Below are 25,301 nucleotides of genomic sequence, written 5' to 3' on the forward strand. Positions count from 1 at the left end.
AGAGTTTGTCATCAAATGGCCCAGAGGTTTTCATATCCCATCACAATCACTGAAGGCGTCTTAAAGCAGCATTTCAGTCCTTATCACTGCTCTGAAATTATCGTGGCCATTAGACTTGCCACCATGAGCTTTTTACTTAATGTGTTGCTAAAAGAAGGACACAAATTACTTCATTCTCAAATTTTTAAAACAAATTTTTGTAACTGATTTTCAGCATTCATTGACTTCCTTTGTAGTCCTATATGTTTTATCTTAATGTAGTTAAAAGCATTATCCTGAGATGCAGTCCACAGACTTCACTATCCTGCCCAAAGGGCTCAGGGCACGAACACTGAGAATGACTAAAGCAGAGGTTCAGGGAGGTCGGAAGTATCGTCCAGCCTGGTGAAATCAGGACCTGACTACAGCTCAGGGTGACTGACTGCAAAAGCTGCAGAGAATCCGGGACCAAAGGGAGCGGTAGGGAGGAGGTACCGCGACAGGGTCTGGTTCTGGCCAAGCTCAGGTGATCAATAGAAATAAGGCTGGGTCGGGGTAGTTAAAGAGACAGATTTCATGACTATTTACATGACATACATCACGGTGCAGTCTCTCAGTGGAATACTACCCTGCAGTGAGAATGAACGAGCTGTTACTCCGCCCAACAATGGGACAGATCTCATGAAAATAATGTTGGATAAGAGAAACTGGACATAGAAACACCCACTGCACGTGACTCTAGTTAAAGTCCAAGAAGTGGCAAAGTTAACTTACAGGAACAGGAATGAAGACAATGGTTGTCCACGGCATGTGGGGGTTAACTGGAAGAGGGCACGAGGGGTCTTTTGAGGGTGATGGCATGTTCTGTCAGTCGATCAGGGGTGGTTACTCAGTTGTATACATTTATCAAAATTCAAATAATACGCTTAAGCTCTGTGCATGTCACTGTATGTAATTAAAAATAATAATGATGAGAACTGTTATTTCATCTTACTGATGGACCAGTGAGGAGAGAAATAAAGAGGGTTCCTTATTGTCCAATTTTCTTGCCATGATGGAAGTTGGAAGGGAAGTAGGTACACATGACGGGCCCAGTGGCTCCTGTGTGGGGAACCCTGCACTCAGCTCCCTCCAAAGGGCTCTCCACCTCACCCAGAATCAAACCAGGTCCTTATACCGCCCCACAAGTAGAATGAATACATAGTGTTACAGTCCCAGGACAGAACACTGTTCAGTAATGAGAGTAAATGCACTACAAATACACACTAAACACGGTCAAGTCATCCTGAGTAAAATAACCTAGCTACAAGGGACAATATGACGTACGATTCCATTTATATGAAGCATAAAATAAGCAAAATAATCTATGGACTTAGAGGGATGGGTTTGACTCCTGGGGATATGATGATGGAAAGGGACACGGGGACCTTCTGGGACACTGGTCATGGTGTTTACTGATCTGGGAGCTGGTTACGCTGGTTGATCTGTGCACTTAAAAATGACAGCATAAACCACCGAAACAGAAAAGCGTCACACCTAGAGCAGGGGTTCTGAGGCACCCAGTTGGTCCTATGTAAACGGCGTCCCTGGAGGTGTGTGACACTACAGCTCTGCCTGGAAGCTGGCTGTCCCTGAACCAGTCTAGTGCATCTCGGGATGACACAGAGGGGGAATCTGCTATTGTCCCCAGTGGAGGGGCGCCACCTCTGGGGTACTTTCCACCCGCAGCAGCAGGACTGCTGCCCCCACTTACTCAGGGTCCTGCACGGAGCCTCCCACGCAGTGGAATCTCTCAGGCACGGTTTTCCAGTCTTTAGCCATTTTCACCATGGCGCCTGCATCAAGGACCCCGTAGCCAAAGAGGTGGTTAAACTCCAGGCCGACGCCGTTTCTCCGCCACTGATGCACCTCGTCGTGAAGCTGGTTCCGTTTGGAGGTGAGCACAGTCAGATGCTGAACGTCTCTCCAGGTCAGATCCAGGCTGGGTCCCGGAGGCAGAGAGAGTTTGAGAACAAGGGCAAGTGGGGTGGGAGAGAGGGGGAGAGACCCGATGACTAAGATAGCGCCTAGACCCCTGAAACATCCATGAACCCCCAAGTCAAGGGAAGATTTCCATGCACGATTTAGAATATTGATATACATATGTGTCAATTAAAAAATCTTCCCTTTCTTACTAAGCATATTGCAAATGTGAGCTCTAACACAGACTGAAATGGCTAAAATGAATCAGACTGACAATACGAAGTGCTGGAAAAGATGTGGGGCAGGTGGGCACTTTGCTGATGGGAGTGTGAATTACTGCAAACACATTGGGAAACAGTTTGGCTCTGACTCCTAATGTTGTCCATGTGCTTAAGCTATGGCCCGAAAGTTCCATGTCTAAGCAGGTCTCCAACAAAAAAGGGCATCTATATTCACCAGGCATATGTACTGGGATGTTCAAAGGTGCAAACTGTGAAGCCCCCAAACGCCCATCCACAGTAAAACGACCAACCGAGGGGTATTTATAGGCTGTGGAACATTGTACTTCAATGATCATGGGAAAACTCTAGCTACTTGGAATAATGGGGGTGACTCTCACAATTAGAATGCTGACCTAAAGACACCACAGAGGACAACATACCGGATGACTCCATTTGTGTAAAGTATAAAAACTGGCAAAACGAATCTATGCTGTTAGAAGTCAGGTTAATGGTTAGTCGTGGGGTGGGTGTGCCTGGAAGGGACACAGGGGGCTTCTGGGTGCTGGCAGAGCTCTGTTTCTTGATCTGGGTGTTGGCTACACTGGAGTGTTCCATTTGGGAAATGAGCAGTCAGTTCTTCAAGGGCAGAGACAATAGCTGCAGCTTATTTGCATCCCCAGCGCCCAGGACAGCCCTTGGCACGCTGCTCGTTGAGCGAATAAAGAAGTTTGCTTGCAGATTTGTCTTTGAAAATTGCTGTCTAATGTTATTCAATGCTTGTGTTTTTCAGACTGCAAGTTGTGACCCATTTATGGGCTAGGAAACCAACTGATGTACAGGTTATGTACCTGGGCTGCACAATTAAATCTTCCAGTGCGGACATTTAAAATCCTACTGCCCAGGTCACACCTCAGAATTTAAAATTAAATCAGAATCTCTGGGACTAGGACCCAGGCTTTGGAAATTGTTAACACTTCTCAGGTCATTCCAGTAGACAGCTAAGGTTGCGAACCAGTGGTTTAATGGATGGGATGATCCATGAATGAAATAGAACAGAAAGGGTAATAGCCAGCATGTAACATGAGAAACTGTGTGTGTGTGTCTGTGGTGCGTGTGTGGTGTGTGTGGTGTGTATGTATGTGTGTGGTGTGGGGTGTGTGTGTGTCAGTTGTGTGTGTGTGGGGTGTGGTATGTGTGTGAGTGTGTGTGTGTGCTGAGGTGTGTGTTGGGTTGCATTGCAAAATTTCTCACCGAGACTCATGGTCAAAAAAGTTGGAAAACCCCTGCACTATGTTTCTCCTTAGAGTCCAATGATTCAAAGGACGAGGAACACCATCACTCCTTGATAAAACTGCAACACACTCCACAGTCATTGGTTCAGAGCTTTGAATCAGAGCCAGAAGGTGCTGGTGCTTCATATGCTCTTGATGTGCAGACCTTCAGCTTTGAAAGAGACAGTTTCAAGGGAGGTCACTGCTTATTTGAGAAGTTTAAGAATGTATCATGGACGTGAGTTTGCCTGGACATATGGGCCAGGTGAATGGTGTGAAATTTCCTGAAGTCAATTATGATTAAAAGCTCAGTGTTTTCCTGGAACAGGATTCTGAGTTTATTTAACTTAGAAGTGTCGATGAATGAGGACCTGGTGACCTCCAGGGGATCTGAGGGCTGGCTGGCTCTCATCTTTGCTGGGAGTTCTGTCACAAACATGCTATGCTTCCCAACGCAGGAGAAGGACCCTGCTAGACATTTCTCCATGGATTTATCCCCATGGGGCAAGAATGTGTCAGAACAAGGATGCTCTCACTTCTGAGAGAAACCAGAGCACAGTCCATATTCCAATGTGACTGAGCTGCTGGCACTGTTTGGACAGCCATTTGCTTATGTCTGAAAAGTAAAATTGGGTCTCTCCTGTTTCCTCCCTTCTGAGCAGTTTCTGAATTGACAGAACGCCATGTAGAACAGGTATCTCACCAGCCTGCTTTGAGCTTCAGTGCTCCCATAGCAGTTTGAGAACTGCAGGTGACACCCAGTACATCATAGAAAATAAATTGACAGAATATCTACACTATAAAAGTCACTGTGTTATAGGACAAGGAACATGACATGTTCTCAAATATTTTATGTAATAGTTGGGAAAATAAGACACCGATATACAGAAAGGTATTGCACAATGAAGAGACTCCATGAGCATCTGTTGAGTGAGTACCACGTCCTGGCTCTACACTAATTCTGGGCTTGTCATAGGAAGGTCTCTGCCCTCTTGGAGCCTACAGCCCAGGGGACAGACAGAAACTCACTATTTAAACAGGGAGGGCTGTCATTCTGGGGGAGTCAGCAGTGGAGCCCCGAGTTATCCCAGCCAGGGGGTCTCACAGACCGTGGTGATCAGAATCGCGTGGGGACTAGTGGTAAATGCAGATTCCTGGCCTCAACACCAGCTGTCCTGAGTCAGCATCCTGGAGGCTGGGGGCCTGAGGATTTGCACTTAAAACAGCCCCTCAGATGATTTTTCTGCACATGGGATGTTTGAGAACATTGGTCTGAGATGGCAGTTCACAACCCTGGCTGCATATGTGAACCAAACACGAAAAAAATGATGATATCAGACAGGATCCAGCGACAGTAATTCCACGGGCTTGTCCAAGCACCTGCGAAAGGCTTGAGCAAACCTGGTCTTGGGGTGGGGGTGCTTCTAATTTCCTGACGGCACCAAGGATGCTCGTTCAAACTGCAGCTCCTGGAGATTCTGAGTCTGTGGACCTGGTGTGGCCCAGGGCATCTATTCTTTACAAGTACTCTAAGGATTCTGATCGTCAGTGAATTTGAGAAACTCTGGTCCAGGGGGTCAGCAAGGATCTCTCAGAAAGTGGTGTTTTAAGCCAAAGTCAAAGGGGTGAGTAGGAATGACTGAATAGAAACACAAGGAAGGGGGAGGGGATTCCTAGGGGAGAGAAGGTCCTGGAAGGAAGGATGTAGAGGCGGGAGAAGGCAAGTGTCATGCGGGTGACAAGCCTACGAGAGCGCAGGAGGGCAGGAGCCCCGTGCGTGTCAGGGATGTGGAGCCGGCAGCTGCGAGGCAGGAGAGGAGGACACATTAGGACACCAGGACTTTGTCTCAGTGACAGACCGTAAGGGCAGAGAGACACATGATCTGATCTCTAAGACCATCACCTGGGAAAATGGAATCGAGGCATTTGGGACTGGAAGGCAGGACCACACTGGTCAGAGGCTGCTGCAGGTGCGACCATGAGGAGCAAAGCTGGGAGCTGCCACAAGGTCATGTGTGAGTAAGCCCCAGGTGAATGATCAGTAGTGGTGACACTTGTGCAGCTGGCAAGGAACTCACTGGTTGGATCCAAGTGCTCATAGGACCCTGTGATGTTCTCGGGTAAACGTTCAGTTGTCAGCACACTGGGCCTAAGCTACTCAGGGTGGACCAGCTGGCTCTCCACTCAGAGAGCCCATCCCCTGAGGTCAAAGCCAAATCCAGGGCAAGACGTGGGGACACACCAAGGCTCCAAAGAGAGAGGTCATGCAGGACAGTGTGGAGAAAACCCTGGGTGGGGGGAGGGTGGGGACCTTGGAACAACAGGTGGGAAGCCCAGGGAGAGACTGGCCTCACGTAGCTGGAAGAGGAATCTTGCATCAGGGAGACCTCGGGAAGGGCTGTTCCCTAAGCCACTTAAAGCTGGTCCTGGCAAGTGAATTTTTTGCCCATGAAGAACTGGTGGCACTGTATCGCCTACAGAACCCTGCACTCGCCAGAACCTGCAGTTGGCTTACTCACTTCCCACTGGTACAAAATACTGACTTTTTTTTTTTTTTTAAAATTTCCCTAATTTGTGAGGATTACCCCTGAAAGACCATTGTCTTTCAGAGTTCTTCTATTTAGGTATCAAATTCTCTGAAGCCCAATTCACATGTTCCTCCTAATAATCAAGACAGCAAAGGGGATTTAAGGAGAGAACAGTTACAAAACTACATTTCCCAGCCTCCCTTGCAGGTGGGGGTGGTCATGTGACAGTTCTGGCTAATGAGAAATAAGTCACTCGGTGACTTTTTGGAAAAACTTTTAAAAAGTGCCAATTCAGCTGATGGATTTCTTTTTTCCCTTTGCTCTTCCCCTTTCCTGGCCTGCAATGTGCACATGATGGCTGGCATTCCAGCAGCACCCAGATCACATGAAGGTCGAGGAGCAGAAATCTAGAAAGAGACAAATTCCCTAATTCGCAGTGGCAACGCCAGTACCCTCACCCCGGGCTCCTTACTTCTGTATTATCTTTCACATAACAGAAAAATAAACCCCTGTCTTGGTTTATCTACTGTTTTTAGATTTCTTGTTTTCAATCTTGATCTAATACGGGCACCCAGTCAGAGGCAAAGAGTCTGATGTTCACACTCTGCACAACAGAACCCTGGTTCAGAGGCTCACAGAGCCATTGCCTTATTCCTGGAGGCCACGCACCCCTGACTGCAGCCCAGCAACGGGCTGGCTGCTCTAGCAGTCCCTGAACAAGGCATTGAAGAGACAGATTCCTGGGCTGTTCATCCCTATGGATTTGTCTTCACTGACTCTTGGCGGAGCCATGGGAATCTATCATTCTCAAACCTCTCCCGGCGCTCAGCTTCACTTGCGACCAGGGAAATGTAAAGGAAAACTTGGGTGCAGTTCGCATGAATACCCACAGGAGCACTGAAGTGCAGAAGGCTTACCAGATGCTGGCAAGGATGTGGAACACCTGTAGCTCTCATACTGCTGGAGGGGGTGTCAGGGACGACACCAGCTCTGGAAAACTACTAGCCCTGTGCATACGTGCACCCCATGACTCAGCTCTTTGAGCCCTCATCACACCAAACAGCAGTGCGTCCACATCTTCACCGAGAGACAGCAGCAGAACGCTCACAGCAGTGTTACTCATAGCAGCCCCAACGTGGAAACAGCCCAAATACCCATTTACACAACGGAGTGGTACTCTGTGAGTGTGAACAACAGCACGGAGGAGTCTCTAAACATAATGTTGGACAAAACAGGGCCTACTGGTAGCAGTCTCGGTGATGGTCTGTTTCTCGATTTGTGTGCTGTTGACCTGGATCTGTTCGCGTTGTAAGAAGCCTTTGAGCTGCACCTAATATTTGTGCATTTTTCTGTGTGTCTGTTACACTTTGATAGCACCCACATGGGAAAATCCAACCCCTGCAAGGGCGGTTTTGGAAACGGTGCTCTAGTCCAATACGTGGGTTGCTTTATTATGGATGGTTCTCCTCGGCTACAAATTTGCCTCCTTATGACATTTACCCTGCAAACCTAGCTCAGCCCTCTAGAACCACCCAGAAACTCAGGGTCATGGAGGGAACTCGAAATATTTGAAGGTGGCAATAATCCCCACCCCCACTAAAGAAATTCTTTGAAATTTCTCGAATATTGGTCACACTGGGAAATGTGAGCAATATTTCCTGTGACTCAAGAAGGCATTTTCAAGCATTTGGCAGAAAACATTTTATGAAATGAAACAGGAAGGTGGTGACTGGTCAGGACAGAGGAATGGCTTCCCTTTGTCCCCTGGAGCCATGAAAGTGTCATTCTCTCTCTGCCATGGTCCCAATGGGCATACATTTAGGCAGGATAATTTGTTTATTGCATTCACATTGGTTTGGAAAAGCTTTCTCATTGGGCCTCCGGGGGGGAACCAGCTTTCAACTGCTGACACATGTGTCACCAAGGAAGCCCAGTTGCCTTGTCTGAAGACAAAGAGAGATGAGCTGTAGGAATTGTTCTTGGAGCACAATTCCCTTCTGCTCCCTCTGGGCTTTCTCCTGGGGCTATTTCATGCCAACCAGCAGTTCTAACTCATGGCTCCTAGAGCCCCTTTGCCCACAGGTGCAGAAAGACAGAGAAGCCTTGGAGTTTACTTCTCCAGGTGGGGCTCTTAGCAAACGATGGACCAACTAAAGAATCTGGCAGCCCAGCCCCCTTGCCTGGGTATGGAACAAACTCTGAGGCACAATTTACACTCCAGAGCCCCCCACGGGTCAGGACTTCTGAAACAGCATCCCTGCTTGGACTCTCCCCAGCCCTAGCCTGCTTCCTGGGAGCCCTCTCAGTAAATCACTTGCTCCAAACTCTCATCTCAGGGTGTGCTTCCAACTCGGGCAGCTGGTGTTCTGAGGAATTTTAGCGCTGGCTCCCATGATGGGCTTGAACCGCCTGCTGTCACAGATCACCTTTCCCCTCCTTATGGCAAGAGAGAGCATTCAATTCATGACCATCGCTCCAAAGCAAAGGGTGCCTTAGTGGTGACTGCGTTCTCTTCTGTAAGGATATCTGCAAGGGTGCTAAAGAGTGGTGAATACTTGGTACAGAGCCCGTGAATCTGTTTAAAGTCCCAGCAGCCTTGCTCCATTACGTCGATTTATGTAGGTTATCCCTTTGTGTGCATAGAGGCCTAAGCAAGTGACTTTTTGCTTGTCAGAATTCAAGGAGACTTTTCTGCCCTTTTAGATTGAAAGGGGGACCAGAAATCCCTTCTCGTTTTTGGAGCACTCCTGCTCCTGGGTCTCTTTAAGGCGCAGCAGCAAGCAGCAGGCTCCCTCTGTCTGTCTGTTTCCGGCTGGAGTGAGCAAGGCCAGTTCAGACTCCAGGACCCAACAGGCCCTGAGATGAACAGTTTCACCTTCAGAAAATGCACGTCATGTGTAAGTTTTGGCCCCTGTGCTTAATAGGAAGGCTTTGACCAGTGTCCATCTCTCACTTTCCTAAATTTTCCACCTGACTTTTGTTAGAAGAATCGAAGTCTGGGCTCATTCAAAGAAAGGAGTCAATCCCAATTTGAGGCCTTATCCATAAAAGGAGGATAATTATGCCTTTTGTGCTCGAAGGCAGACGGTTGGACTGGATAATCTTTTGAAGTCCTTTCCTATTCTAGGAATCAGCTCTTACCTTCTTTGTGAGTCAGAAAATGCACTGCATATATGGAGAGCCAAGCAGAGTTGCCTGGAGATTGATACTAGAAGTTCTGGTTGCCTAGCAACGGCTGACAGGGATGGGAACTTCCCTTCCCCAGGAGCCTGAATCCAACTTTTTACAAGTTGCTGGTTTTCTATTCTTGGATAACTCCCTACATAGTGGGCATCTGCACTTACACCACATGGGTGGTGCCTGCCGCCACATGCTCACCGCTCAAACACAAGGCCAGCCTCTGGTTTGCACTAAGAGAAGACAGAGGGCCAGGTGGGCAGGGACCTCCACTGATTCTCAAACCCAGGTGTGCCCAGCAGCAGCCACGCTGTGTGGCCTCTCTGCGGGGAGTAGGATCAGAGGGGATGGGGCTCCTCTCACTGGTGGCTGGAAGGCTTCTCAGCAAAGCCCATTTCTTGGTCTACACTGTGTAACTTCACCCACCTTGTCTCAGTGAGTTCACTTTATAAATGAACAAACCTGGGGTGAGAGTGTCCTGTTTGCCACGTGTTCTGAATACTTTGCTGGGTACCCAGCTGAGCAGTGGTTTTCCCTCATTTGGGAATATTATTAGAGTGAAGTAGCCCAGGGACCCACAGAAGATGAAGGGAAGTTTTCATAAAGAAAGCATCTACATGCCCCTGTGTGTGGTTGGGTGCTGGGCTCCTGGGCTCTCCCAGGGATGTAGTTTTGTGGTGTGTGTGTGTGTACCATTTAGAAATGCCCACCAGAGCTCCTCGCCCTGGCCATTCACAGACTCTCACACCCACTTTAGCCGCCATAGACACCTGGTGTTGGGTAAAGAGACACAAGTTAGTCCTCCCTGCAGAGCCGGCCCTTGGTCCCGAGCTGGAAACATACTTAGCCTCTAAAGCCAGCGCGAACACTCCTGCTGCCTCAGGAGCAGCTGCAGATGTCCCGGAATGCCTCAGAGTGCAGTTGCCGTACAGATCTGTGGTTGCCTGGAAGGGAAGAGGTTGAGTAATGAGTGAATAATTCACACTATTTTGAACCCCAAACAACATGAGTAGAGGATTTTCTATCTCTTACTTAAACTCTACTTTGTTCTGAAGAAGATTAAGATGAAGGCAAGGATAAGCTCAGTACTCATGTATCTACTTTGCCATACATTTTATCTGAGCGTCCTAGTAGCCCATGCAAAAAAACCACTCAGTTATATTTACAGTGTCCTCAAGATAAAAGCTAGTCAATTGTTCAGAGAAGCATATCTGCAGCTGTTCTAGAAACAAGAGAGACATTTATTTTCTGGATCCTAAAAGGAAACATAGTTGGAGAGAGACAAGTCAACATCACCACCATAGTCAATGCAATGGTGAGTTTTCTTGCATTAGGATTGGCTCCAAAAACTCAAGGGCCATTTCATCAGCATTTATTTTCCCTCAGGAAAAAGGGTGGCATTCCAAAAGAGGAAAGACTAAACATGCTCAGCTAAAGTTTGCTAGAGGGACAGGCCATGAAGGAGAAAATGTTGTGTTCTCTGCATCTAAAAGTCACAGAGAGATTCTGATACGTGTTCAGCAAGATGACCCTACACGAGTGATCACCTCCACAACTGTTCTTAAGGGGGAAGACTGACCAGCTGAGTTTTAAAAGACTTTCACAAAGAGAAAACTCTCATTTGTGATGTTTGTGAGAACCAGGGTATTCATTAAGCTCATATATAAATCACAGGAGTATTCCTTCCTCCTGTTTGTCTGTAGGCTCCTCCAGGGGACCTGTTATCTGGAGGAACAAAGCATCAGGGAGGTTTCAAGGCATCTCCTGAGGGAGAATGACAACATTCAAGGAGAACTTAAGGCCCTTCCCCAGCTGTAGTAGACCGAGTCCTAGACAGGAGTTGAGGACAAAGTGACACCATTGGGAGACCCTTGGGGCAGGGAGTGGGGCTTTGGGGGGAAGCACTACAAACAGAACATGGTGGGGGGCCCTCACTTGTTCTTTCCTGCTCTGCTCTTCTCCCTTCCTGCCCACAGAGCTCGTGGGATGAGAGAGGGGGCAGGTCCTTCTGCTTGGGAGGAACTGGTAGAGTCTCCGTCCTTCCCAAGGCTGGGGGAGCCAGGGGACTCACGGAGGGAGCCGGGCTAAGGTATGTGTCTCTTGTCGGGGAAGGGCTTCTCCTGCTCACCTGAGGGCCTGGCCAGCTCGTCAGGCCCTGGGACCAAAGTGCTAGCTGATAATGACTGTGTCCTGGTTCCTGCCTCCTCCCAGCTAGGGTGGAGGCAAGGGCTGTCAGGATGGAACTCAGCATGACTGTTGAACCGCCCACTAAATTTCTGGCGTGGAGGTCCGAGGAAAGGCTGCTATGCCAGTGAAATGCCCAGAGAGGAAGAGATTCAAAAACACGCCTTATGTTCTCCAGGTGTGTATTTCTGAGGGGCTTGGAAAATTCACCATTAGACCTAGTTGCCCAGGAAGGAAGAGCTGCTCAGAAAACTGTAATAAATAATCTAAGCCTGTGATTCTGAACCTTTTTGCTTTCTCACTCACGGACCTGTTTTAAAATGTGATGAGCTACACTGCTCTTCCTTTGAGAAAATACACGTAAGCCCAATGTGGGGAGACTCATGGACCCAGGACAGTCCATCCACGGATGCTATTCTTAAATTACTGCAATAAATGGATGGGTTCTTGGCTCAGAATGGTGCTGGTGTGATGCCCCGGTTCTTAACAGCAGTTCTCCTTCTAAGCTCTGTGCTGGGGCTTTTCGGTAAACCGGAGTGCATCACTGTGCGGCAAAACAATGAGCAAGAAAACGTATGGAAAACGAGCGGGCAGAGGTCATCACGTTCTTCCTTATCGTACGTCTCTACCTTGATGACAAAGCATCATCAGCCCGGGAGGGGACAGATCGCCCCTCAGAACCGGCGCCGACCCTCTGAGGGAAGGCGGGCGAGCGCCTCCTCCCGTGACGTCACAGCCTGCGCCTGACGTCACACAGCGTCGGCGTGCATCCCCAGCCTCGCGCGGGGCGGGCGCCGCACTCACCACGCCGGCCTCGGGGTTCTTCTTCCTCCCGTTGCTGAAGGTGGAGGCCAAGGTGGAGGAGCAGCTCTCGTCGTACAGGGCGGTCCGGCCGTCGTTGATGGCCGAGTTGATGGAGATGGTCCACATGCTGGAGGCGTAGCCGTCGCAGTTGCAGTCGTCGTAGCTGCCGCCGTCCCCGGAGGCCCACACGTAGATGCTGCCTTTGCCCCCTCGGCCCTGGGGGTAGGGAGGGGGGAAAGGAGAGACGCCACGGGCTGCAGGGGTCCAGGCCTGGGAGTCGGGACTTGGGCTTCTGCAGCAGCTGAACCACAGGACCAGATTCGTTCTATCTGCCTTTGAAAACCACTGTCCTTCTGGTTAGGCGCTGCAAGAATTTTCCTTTTCCGGGAGGATGCAACATAAAAAGTCACCTGAATTTACAATTTAAGCTGGGGATAGCAAGGCGAGAAAAGCTGGAAGAATCTCCTTATAATTTCCAAATGAACTGCTTTTAAAGGCAGTACATCCTCATGAAAAAAGTCAAAGTATAGGGGGAAAAATGAAAAAACAAAACCCCTAGATGTAATCATTATTATCCTATTATGTATTCTTTTAAGCAAAAGTGCAAGTGTACCTATAAATTTATACTTAGCGATATAAGATACAAAAGTATTTATATGTAGCTTCGATTTTATATATAGTTATATATATTTTACATAAATTTACATATATGTAGATACAGTAAGTATAAAATAACACGTTTACTTACAGATTATGTAAGTATATATGTTGGTGTATATATATAATATACAATTGGATCATATTAGAATTCTTTTAAACACAATATTATGCATTTTACCTGTGTAAGGGAACACCAAATATAAGAAGAAAGTCTAATACGATCAGGTAAAACACACAACAGAAATAACTGTAAACATAATGATATGTACAATGATTACCACCATATGCTAATTGGCTACAACCCACAAGTTTAGTTATACAGATGCCTACAGTTTGCATGGCTCTTCTGTTCAAACCACGTTTTTAGTGCCTAGGTTTTTCTCCCCCTGTTCTCTGTCTTCTAAAAGTATTCTCTCATCTCCACAATCCAGGAGCGGCTATTGCTTCTGGTTTCCTACCTTCTGACCGCAGGGGAGTAGGCCTGGGGTTACTCTGCTTTCCCCTGGGGCTGGGCTGAGGGGAGGAGGGCAGCCAGTGTGGGAGGTCCAGTCCTGCCCAGGGTGCTGGGTCACCCACCCTCTAGGGCGAGGAGACACAGAAGCCACGCAGAGATAGTGTGTCCCTGTCCACGGTCCTGACTCAGTGCTGTAAGAGCGGTGGTGCCAGAGGGAAGGGGAAGACTGGGTTACCTCCAAGCTGTCTGCCTCCTAACAATGAGAAGTGACACTTTGATTGCTTCTAAACAGAGTCGGAGTTAATTAGCCTGTGACTGAGTCGATACATCAGCAAAGACTGGCTCAGCCACCAGCTGCGAACTGTCCTCAGCCTCTTGGAAAATCTATGCTGGAAAACCACCCAAACAGGCAACTGCTCTCAGACGCCAGGACAGAGAGGGAAACCAGTCATCCTGACAGCCGGTGCAGGGGATCTCACTCTCAAACAGACTCAGATTTGGGCTCAACGTTAAGAAATGGCACCCTAGGAAAGTGAAATGGATGTCAGTCAGGGTAAATGGGGGGCCACCTGTGGAACTTTCCCCTGAACATCCCTCAGGTGGGCTGCCAGTGAGACAAAGCAGCCTTTGCTAAAAGGAAATCAGTGCTCAAAGCGTTCTCGCCTTGGCATAGGGAGATTGACTGTGACTCTAAGTTGTCAGACTTCTCTGTATTCGTGACCCCTTCGCAGTACGGTTTGCAGCCCTGCCCATCAAGGGGAGGGTTCTGTTTCCCTCCACTTGAGTCTGGGCTGGCCCCCTCTCTTGCTTTGACCAACAGGATGGGGTGGGAAGCAGTGCTGAGTCAGTTCCAAGCACTGGTCTCAAGAAGCCCTTACACTTCTGCTCTTCCTCAGAACTCTGTTGCATTACTGAAACAAACCCAAGTTAGCCTGCTGGTTGATGACAGGCATAGCCCCTCCAGATTCACTGCCACAGCCAACAGCCATCAGACATGGGAGGCCATCCCAGACTGTTGCTCACCCTCCAACTGACCACAGCTGCATGAGCGAGGCCACCTGAGATTAGCCAAGGATGGCCCAGATTGGCAGAACAACCCAACTGACCTGTATACCAATGAGTGGACTTAAATGGTTGTTATTTTAATTTACTGAGTTTTGGGGAAGTTTGTTACTTGGCTTTGCTTACTGATACACAGGGAGGAACTGTCAGTGTGTTTCTGAAAAGTAAAAAGTAAACATTCGTTTTGTTTTGAACTGAAAGACTTGCCCATGAGAATACTTTGATTGCTAGGAATGTTAAACTTTGTTTTCCTAAGCAAGATGTGTGTGTGTGTGTGTGTGTGTGTGTTTGTGTGTGTGTGTGTTTCTGTGTGTGTGCGTGTGTACATGAGGCAACAATAATTACATCCTAGCTTCCAGTGATTGCATATCAGCACCAAATAGTCCCTGGCTTCTGGAGAAGATGGACCCTTATGGAGTAAACCCTAGTTCTGGGGGCAGATGGGTGGGAAAGGGGCATCTGTAAGAGGACTGAGAGCTGATTTTGGGATGGGTCTGTTATCAGCACATTGCACTTTCCTGTTAAAATGACACCCCAGGATCCAATTCTGTCCCCCAGTTTCACCTGAACAGGAGCTGGGCTGAACCCAAGACAGAACAGCTGTGACCCACATGCAAACAATAACCAGCTGGGGGATACAGTGGAAGAAAGTAGGATGATAATCACAGCAAGCTCTTCTGTGTGCCAGGGACTGCTCTGAGCACTTTATGTATTAACTCCCTGAACCCCCACAGCAGTCCTGTGCAGCAGCACCATTTAGACTAGTCACACAAAAGATAAAATACTTGGGAAGAAACTCAACAAGCAAAAAAAAAAAAAAAAAAAAAAAGAGCTAAATACTAAAGACTTTGAAATTCTATGGAGGGACACAGATGAAGATACGAGCCAACAGAAAGACACACCAACAGATCATGTTCTTGGATAGAAAGACAGCATCACAAAGATGTCAATTTCCCCCAAGTTGACTTACAAATTTAACGTGATCCCAATAAATAGATTCAGGCAGACAGGCACTGCCACACTGGGCAGTTCAACAGAGCGAATTTAATCCAGGGAACAAGTAAAGAAGAACCCAAAACTCACATGGGGTGTGGGGGGTCACCCAGAGAGTAGGGGGGAGATGGCCCAGGAGCCTGCGCTGCGGGAGGGTGGGCTGCCTGCTGGGGGTCTCCACCCCTCCCCGGGCCCTGACCCAGTGCTGGTGTCTGCTTGCAGGTGCTGGTGAGGCCAGCCAGATACAGCTTGCCTTTTCCTAAACACTCGTTTATATTACTTTTTTATTTTCCAGTCATCTTGACATCTTAATACAATACTGACATACTTTAAAAAAGTTACTGTATTTTTTATTATGAAAATTATATTCATTGTAGAACAATTAAAATCTAGACTGAAGAAAATACAATATCTATATAATCGTCCATGAATAGAAAAACCACTGGTGCTATTTTGTGGATTCCTGCCAGTTATATAAACATAAATGCAAAGTGTAAGAACAGGTTTAAGAGTGAAATTGGCATCATAAAATATGTCCACTTTTATAACCCTGCTTAAAATGTGTTTCTCATTGACCATTATATTATTAACATTTTCTCACATGATTATTATTCTACACCGTAAGTTTTTATTAGTTCTGTTAAATAGCCATTCCATAATTTATTTACTCTTTTTCTTAGACATATATGGAAGGCTATTTTTAGATTTTAAAGGGCTGAAATGAACATTTTATGTTTATCTTTTATCTCTTTTTATTTCCTCAAGCAGAGTTTTTAAAATAGGAAATTTTGAGTGAAAAGAAATGAATGTTTAAAGATTCTCAGTCCAGAGTGCCATGCTATTGCTCTTTTTAAGGCCTGTTAAATAATTTATATATGTGCCAGTAGTGCACAAGGACTCCACATTCAGCCCATCTGGGTCAAGATTTAGAGTCAAAAAAAAGTTTTGCCAACTTAGTGGGCAAAAATGGTACCTCCTTGTTTTGAGTTCTATGTTTTTTTCACTATCAGTTGACTTTATCTTTTTATACCTTTACTGCTCATTTGTATTCTTGCTTTAAAAATACCTTAGCAAAGCACCAAGCCCCTGACGGTAATGTTCTGTGCCTATTTTTTCTTTCATGATATCCCCTTTTTTTAAAAAAAAAAATTGATTTGTTAGAGCTCTTCCTATATTAAAACCTTAACCAAATTTTTGTCATCTATATGGCATATGTATGTTTACCCACAATATTTTCTTTTGTATTTTGCATTTGACTTGCAGAAAAATTTTCACTATATTACTTAAATCTATTATTTTTCACATATAGATATTTAAATACTGTATAAAACAATGTATTGATGTACAAATATTGCTTTTCTGCACTCACAGTTCATAGAACAAGTTTATTCAAACTATTCACAAACATCTTTGACATTTGTGTGTTTGTCCTCAGAAGATCACTGTTTATCTCTTGGGTCACAATAATTTTTCTGGTCTCACTGTAGAAGGTGCTGGTGCCAACTGCCAAATATTTCCAGCTGTCCACTGTCTGGGCTCATGATAATGCCCCCTTGTGGCTGGGTGGGGTCTGGTAAGCCATTCTAATCAGAGTTGTGAGTGGGAGTGATGGATACTGGTGCCACTTCTTGGCTCAGCCATTTACTGGTCAGTACCAGATATGTAGAGTTGTTTCTTTCCTTCTACACAGTGACTAAGAATGCTCCAGATGTCAGCCCTAATCCCCTAAGAGATTGTGACAAGCAGACCCCCCTACTGACAATGATGGATGAGCAGCTGATTGAGAAATAAACCTTTGTGCTTTGAAGCCTCTGAGCTTTTGGGGCTGTTTGTTACCACAGCATAATGTAGACTCTCCTGACCAATACAGTTCATTGTGTCCAGTTCCACTTAGTTTATGTCAGACACAATATTAAAAAAAAAAACAAAACTGTTGGGGGAGGGTGTAGCTCAGTGGTTAGAGCGCATGCTTAGCCTTCACAAGGTCCTGGGTTCAATTCCCAGTACCTCCATTTAAATACACAAATACATAAACAAATAAACCTAATTACCTCCCCCCCCCAAATAAATTAAATAAATAAAATATCAAAACAAAACAAGACAAAATAAAAACACTCTGGGTAATCCCTGACAATTTTATTCTAAGCCGTAAGCAGCCATTTGTGCAATATTACAAGAGTTGCTGTTTTCTTTTCCCCCTAGATGTATATTACTTCTGACAACTTAACCACGTACTAAACTTTATTTTTTTAGTGTGAATGAAAACCTTTTAATTTGAAAAAAATGTTAAGCATCACAAAGAGTGAATAGTATAATGAATCCCCACGTATCCCAGCTTTAACAATGACCAGACTGGCAGAAATTTTGAAAGGTTTTATGAGTAACATTTATTACACATTTTTTTTGGGGGGGTAAATGTTTCCCCTTGGCTTTTATATTTAGAAAATCCCTCTCTGGCACAATATCAGTGATTGAATTATATTTCCGTGTAGCTGTTTTATATTTTCCTTCTTTGCTCACTTCTTTTCTGTACTTGGAGGTTTGGAGGTGGCAATAAAGTCACACGGTGCCTTGAACAAAGGCGATGGGTGAGTGGACCTCTCCTGCCAGCAGGGCTCACTTCCAGGGAGGGGGGGTTGGTCCCAACTTACGTCCCCTTCTAAAAACAGATGCTGGGACCAGGACTTGGGAGCAGATAGTTAACTTGGGGAGAGGCATCTCAGGAAGCACAAGTGAGCGACCAGGGCGGGGGTGTGGGAAAGGGGAGGGAGAAGTACCAACCATACGTGAGCTGGTGAGCAGGTACCCCCTCCCCCAGCCCTCCCTGCCAGCCTCTTGAGACCCCCGTGGAGCTGCCCCCAGGACAGCGCTGGAGGCGCCGAGAGAGGCTGCCCGGTGGTGCGCAGGAGGCCGCAGCTGGGCCAGGGCAGCGTCTGCCTCGCGCCCCCTTCGCGGAGTTCAGCAGGAGACGGGGGTGGGGGCGTCAGATCCCCGGGAAAACCAAAGAGAAGATGGTCCTGTAGCCTCTGATTAAATCCTTCACTCGAGCCTGTGTTTCAGGATACCTGCAATTGCCTCTAATTATGACTTGTCTCGCGTTTATCCACCTTGGAGTTAAGACCCGCGAGCAATCCTGCCTCTTTCTAGCAGGATCCAAACACCATGATTAACCTTTCTGGTGTCATGGGGGTTGTTGAAGGCTTACATCCGCATCAATCCCTTAACCCGGCGGTTGTGTTTCTCACTGGGCATGATGGGTCACCACCGTCAAGAAGGCTTAAAGGTGAGTGACAGTCACCTCAGTTTGCCCGGGGTTGAGGAGTTCCTGGGAAGCAGGCTTTCAGTGCTAAAACCAGGAAAGTCCTGCACAACCAGGGTGGTTGGCCACCCCAACCTAAGGCTGACCAGCACTTATGAAGGATCACCAGAAACCCACCAGCTTTTCCTCACATTTCTCTTTATCAGAAATGGAACAAGGGACTACAGCCGCAACCACCGTCTCAGAGGCTGACCTGAGCCGCAGACCCTGCTCAGTTGGGAACCTTCTTTTGGTTTCAGAGCATCAATCAGGGCTCATGGAGGCATCCCGAGAGCTGCCACTGTGTCAGACCTACTGCTGTGATTAAATTTCAGCAGGGGTCACCAGGGCTCTCCTTCCCCATTGTGATTAATCACTGTCTCCCTGGGCAGCCGTCCACTCCCCTCCTCTCCTTCCTGGATGGTGGCTTTCAAGCCACAGTCTTGCAAGTGACCCCTAGAACATCCCAGCTCAAGGATCTGGGATCTGTGCTCGTGCCCTTTGCACACCACTCCCCTTCCCCGGAAATAAACAATCAATGCTCTGTTTCATCTGTGCCTCAGGATTTTCTGTCACCTTGTCTTTATTTCTAAGATGTTCCCTCCAGTAACAACCCCGAGGTGTGATTAATAAGAGGCTGGGGTGTAGTCATCAGAGCCAGCCAAGGACATGCCAGGGTTCCCCGGGGTGCATTTCCTTAAGATGTAGAAGGAAGTTCATGAATCAACTGTCACTTTGAAGACCCTTTAGTGTTCCCTGAATTCGTCTTCTGGTTGTCAGACAAAGTCAGACGCCACTCCCACCCCGGCTGGGCTTCCTTCTGCATCAGTCTCTTTTGCAAGGGCTACATTCTTTTCTAATCAGCAAACACATCACGGTACTGGTCCTTTATTACCCAGAGTGGGATGACTCCAGGTTCAGATTAGGTCTTGCTCAAACTGCACTCTGGAGATTGTAATAAATGGTAGCCCCATAGTTGTTAGACCTTATGGCTACTTGTGCACTGGGGGTTTCCCAATGTCAGTGCAGGCATCTCTTCATGTACAGGACTTCCCCCAGGAGGCTGCAGGCTGCCCTGCACACTCCCTGCAGGGCTGGAAGTGCTGGGATAATTTATGCCCAGGGGAACGACCTCAACCGATGACTTTTATCCCTTGCTGCTGGGTGGGATAACCTCAGGGTGTGTTCTGCACGGTTTCCCAGTTTCCTGATAGGATTAAGTCCCAGGGGCTCCTGGTGGTAGCTGCCTTGATCACACCTCCTTTATTGGCCCCTTTCTTCACTGTCACACCTCCCCACTCACCCCGGGTGTTCCCTTTACTTCATAAATCAACTACTTGAACTCAACCCTTGTTCAGGGTTTGCTTCTGGGGAGTCCTGAACTAAGAAGTCAGTTATTGGATAGATCATATTTTGGGGTTCTCTGACTGTCACCTATGCCCACATATAATGCTTTAACAGTAAATTCAACATGTAGACTATAAAATTCAAGACCAAAAAATTGAGATAAACAGAGGGGGAAGCAGTTTCCTTCTTCTCTTCCTTCACGCCAGCTCCTGGCTGCCTCCTTTAAATATTTATTGAGCAAACTTAGGAGATGCAAACTCAACTCCCTAAAGAGCCAGGTAGGTGATGTTTATGTCAGAAGCAGATGTCAGACAATTGGGAATGATGGGGTCTGTGGCAAACAGTATGTCCCCCCAAAGTTCTTTCCCTCTTCCTTTTTATCTTTACGATATTGGTCAAACAAAATCTATCTGCAAGATGCTAAAATTCAATGACAAGCATAAGAACTGCCTTAGTGTAATAGGCAATTATCTGACTCCTTTGTTTAGGTGGAGATCACCTTTCAGGGGTTGATTTTCCTTTAGACTAGACCAGACAGTAACTGAAATAACTGGGAGGAAATCTTTGCTTATGTATAATACCCCATCATTCACACAATTCTGTAATACTGTCCTAAAATGTCACCTTGAAACAAGGAAAGAATCATTCCCACAGCTTGGGGAAAAGTCAGATGAAAAGTTGTGTATTTTTCATCATACTCATTTCGCTTTCTAAAATATTTACATGCTGTCATCTGAGGATAAGTCATAACAATTTTTGGCAGACTTGGCGTGCTTTGCAGAGCAATCACACTTCGAAGAGCTTTTTAGTTGTGGCAGGGACACTGCAGAGGGAGGGGGAGAACCGCTCTGACTTGAGACATGGCTCGGCAGTTCAGGAGTTTGTGGAAAGTGACAGGAGCCCCGTGGGGCTGTGCCGCGTTGAGCCTGTCTGCATTGTAAATGCCGACTGAAGCCAGATGCCATCTACTCTCTGACTCTCTTTCGGCTTTGTGTGTCAAAAACTGCTTCTCAGTGTAAATCCGTGTCTGATGGGGAAGGGGGACATCTGGCAAGTGTTCCCCTGGGTACCTGCTGTCACCTGGTCCTAGGCTTGGTTGTGCAACCTTCTTTCTCCAGCCAAGAAAAGGGGAAGAAAGAGAGGGATGGGGAAGCCAATGAGGGCCAGGATGGAGGTCAGGACTCAGGACCCCAACTCCCAAGTTCAGTTCTCCACTTGTTGATGCTAATCCTTAAAAGCAAATCCTTGCGACAGAAGAAGCAGATCTCCTTCCATGTAACACGGGCTCTCTGGTGCAGGTGGAGATTTGGACAGTCTAGCAGGAAAGCCGGGGACTCTGAGTAAGGACCATTCACTTAGTGCCCTACGTGCTTCCTTCCACGCGGAGCCTGTGACAGCTGCAGGCGGAAGAGAAACCGTGGCTGGGAAGATACAAAGGCCTTGATGGGCCTGGCTGGGTTCCAGCAGAACGCTATTTGCAAAGACAGCTGAGGGCCAGGTTTGGCCTGTGGGCCAAGGTTGATTGGCCCTTGCTCTGAGGCCTTGTACTTTGTTTGACTTTACCGTTTACTATAGTTTTGGGCCCAGATGCTGTAGATTTCTGGTCCAGTGAGATGCTTTAGTCCATTAAGACTAGGAATGTGTGTAAGCAACCAACAATGTGAGGCTCTGAAGTTAGATTTTTCACACCTGAATTTAATCTAATCCAATTAAGCTCATTTCATCAATATTTTTTCATGAATTTTACACTGCTTAGTTCAGAGGCTTAGACTGAATAGGAATACAAAAGAAGATACAGGAACAAAAGCTAAGGAATGATTCTGGAGGCCATGGTTGAAGAGAAGGGAGAAATGGGGGTAGCGTAAAACCTAGTCTGAAAAAATCCCTACACTGTGAGGCACAAACTTAGTTCTGAGCCTCCTGAGCTTCCTGGCAGCCAAAGGGAAGAGCCCTAATGGGTTAATATTTAGGATCAGTTCCCTAAAAGCAGGGACTCAGGTGCACCAGATGAATAGAGGGAGAGTTCTCAGGAGAAACTTGTGAATGAGGGAGTGAAAAAGGACAGACAGGAGAAGAAAACCCGAACAGTGTGGTCTCAGGTAAGGTCTAGCCTTGGCCTGATTCCCTGGGGCCCTGGAGGATAAATTACACTGTTGAGTGGTCCTGCTGGGGGCACGCAGGCTGGTCTTTCCTGCCCGGAATCTGTCAGTCATTGGCTGTGGGCTGCCCCCTGGGGGTGTGTGTGGGTATAACCTCTGGATGAGAAGACTCCCAGCAGCCAGGGCAGTTCTCCAGGGAGGGGGCAACTGTGAGTCATTAGCAGCAAACACTCACAGCAGCTTGAGGGGGGGCACCAGTGGCATCCATTACAGTTACAGGTTTCTATATGACTTGTAATCTGTCAGCCATTAAATTTCATATGTCAATGCCCTGTCTATTTATTGAACAGCTGGTCTGCCATGCATTCAAGTCCTAGGCTATTCCTGAGGATACATGGAGTGGAAAACAAGTGTTCTCTGTCCTCAGGAAACATACAGAAAAGTAGCCCTTGCTATTATCAAAAAGACCAGAGATAACAAGGGTTGGCGAGGATGTGGAGAAAAGGGAACACTTGTGCACTGTTGGTGGGAATGTAAACTGGTGCAGCCACTATGGAAAACGCTATGGTGTTTCCTCAAAAAGTTAACAGTAAAGCTAGAGAATGATCCAGCAATCCTACTTCTGGGCATTAAAAGGAAGAAAACGGAACACTAACTCGAAATGACATCTGCACCCCCACCCCCAACCCCATCCCATGTTCATTGCTGCTTTGCTCACAATAGCCAAGATATGGAGATGATTTGTGTCCATTGACACATGAATGGATAAAGAAGTGTGGTGCATATACATATACACACGCACACACATGTATATCATGGAATACTGTTCGGCCATAGAAGGAAGGAAATCCTTCCATCTGCGACAACATGGACGGAACTTGAGAGTATTGTGCTAAGTAAAATAAGCCAGACAGAAAAACAAATACCACATGGTATCACTTACACGTGGGAGCTACAAAACCAACCTCACAGAAACAGAGAGTAGAACGGTGGTGACCAGGGCCGACATGGAAAGGAACGGGGCGATGTTGGACAGAGGGTGAAAAGTTGCAGTTAGAGGAGAAGTAAGTTCTGGGGGCCTCATAGGCAGCCTGGTGACTATAATTAAAAAATAAAAAAACAAAACGTCTCAATGCTTGGCAGATTGTAACTCTTCCAAAAAATAAAGTAGCTTTCAGTTGTTCACTCTTAGTTTTTCAATATTTTTCCTTTCTAGGCTGCTGTTAAATATACAGTGTTTCATACATATACCTATTTTAGGGTTATAAATGTCCAGGTAATGGATTTATGCATTTTCCATGCACAGACTGTAAATAGCTTAAACATATATGTTGACAGATGTATTTTACAGTATATCAGTAATAGTGCTAGTTTATATATCCAAATATGGCTACAGCTTGTTCATCTATTTGAAATTTGTCGAAATCCAGGAAGCAAAGTTAAAAAAAAATTTTTTTAAATGGATTTCCCCAAATCCATGTTCTAAACCTCATACACTGGTCTCCCCCTCCCTTAGGACCTGAGTTTACTGAGCACACCATTGCTGAAATCTCTGGGTTGTGACTCCCAAGCAAACTGAGAGCAGGAGAGAGCGTCTCGTTAACCTGACGGCAAGTCCAAACCTGACAAAAGACTTAGACAAAACGACTAAGTGCCCCGGATAGGGGGCGAGGTGGCACCAACGGCGAGTAATTCAGAACCTTGCAAGGACACGCAAACACACGACAGTCTGGTGACTCACGTCCCCAGTCTTGCAGCTGAGGCCCAGGAATGGAGCAGGGATGAACTGTCCCACCGTTCCCGTCTGAATTCTTGACTCACAGAATCCACAAATCTACTGAAACACTATGCCTTATGCCTCAAAGTTTTAGGGCAGTTGGTTAAGGGTCCACAATGACCCAGATGAACACCGATCATTTGCGGGCACCTCCCAGGTGCTTATCCATCTCACTTACACCTCACAATGACCCAGGGAGAAACGCACGGTTATCACCATTTTACAGACAAGAACACTGAGGCGCAGCGAGGTCAGGTCACTAGGGATAGTCTCAGACACTGAGCAGAGGGTTTGGGACTTGAACCCAGGGAGACTCTGACCCTGGAGCCTGGCTGTGTCTTGTCTGGAGTGGACCCTGCCCTGAGATCACAGAGGCCACCTCCTTCCGCTCGCCACCGGCCGCTGACCCGTGCAGTGACCCGGTGGCTCCCTTTGAGGCGCGGCCTTGGTTCCTTCTCCTTGGCGCTGTCCATTCCTGGCTAATCTCAGGGATGGGCGGCCACGAGCACACACGGCTTAGACTCCTGCCCTGGGAGCACCTGGGCTTACAGCCTCCACTGCTGCGCCCTGAATCCACCCGGTTTGTGTGGAGATCCCACTGCTGGGGCCGCTCCCAGCCACGCCTGCGCAGGGTCGGGGTGCTCGCACAGACCCCCTGTGCGACCCTCCTTCCTCCCCTCCTTCTCAGGACCACATTGCCTTCTGAAGGGCCCCTGCCTCACCACACCCCTCAAAGACCCCTCCCCTATATCCTTCACAGGTGGCCCCCTCAGTAAGTCTGCATTGGGAACCCTGTTTTGGGGGTCCATTTTTCGCAGGACCTGAGCTAATGCATAGGGTAACAGCCCCACCTCTGTCCCTGCCCTGCCCCTCGCTCCACTGGTCACCTCCTCTCTGGACACCTCCCACCCCCGGCGCTGCCCCCGGGGCCTGGTGGCGGCAGGAATGACCTTACCTTATTCACGCCGTCGGCCATCGCCTGAAGCGTGAGCTCCCGGGGCCCATCCACCGTCTTCCCGTTGTCGGTGGGGCCCCAGCTGGCGCTGTAGATGTCTATCAGCTGAGGCATGTGGCTGATGGAGGATGCCTCGATGATGTCCGTCATAAAAGGCTGGTCCAACATCCTGATACCTGTGGGCACGCCAGGGCAGGGAAAGCACTGGGTGTGGGTCCCAAGTTCACAGGAGACAAGGTGGGGAAGGGGGCTCTGGTCCTGGTTGTGGTTGGAGGGTCTGCCATCTCGGAGCCCGGGATTTGCAGGGCGATCCTGAGTCCAGCCTCATGCTGTGCAGGTTACACCTTCAGAGGATCAGGAAGGATGCACAGACCACCCACACCTTTCCTTGTGTGATTATTGGAAGAAAATTTTATTCCCCTAGCAAAGGTTACTAGAATTCCTAATAGGGAGATGTTCCTTGATAAGCTTTCTAAGTGGAAGCTTGGCCTCCAGGTACGGGGAGGTTGACTGGGGCCAAGTATCAGAGG

General features: G+C 47.5%; 1 protein-coding gene across 1 annotated transcript in view; it reads right to left on the minus strand.

The window, feature by feature from the left end:
* The window catches only part of PCSK2 (proprotein convertase subtilisin/kexin type 2), a 220,561-nt gene that overhangs the window by 12,332 nt on the left and 182,928 nt on the right, over nt 1–25,301 (minus strand). The window contains exons 8-11 of the mRNA XM_010972898.3: nt 24,772–24,947; nt 12,127–12,342; nt 9,982–10,082; nt 1,733–1,960 (exon numbers count right to left, since the gene is read on the minus strand). Coding sequence (XP_010971200.2) covers nt 1,733–1,960; nt 9,982–10,082; nt 12,127–12,342; nt 24,772–24,947 — 721 coding nt within the window. The remainder of the gene's footprint in view (nt 1–1,732; nt 1,961–9,981; nt 10,083–12,126; nt 12,343–24,771; nt 24,948–25,301) is intronic.

Source organism: Camelus bactrianus, chromosome 19 (genome assembly GCF_048773025.1).
Source record: "Camelus bactrianus isolate YW-2024 breed Bactrian camel chromosome 19, ASM4877302v1, whole genome shotgun sequence".
Lineage (NCBI taxonomy): Eukaryota > Metazoa > Chordata > Mammalia > Artiodactyla > Camelidae > Camelus > Camelus bactrianus.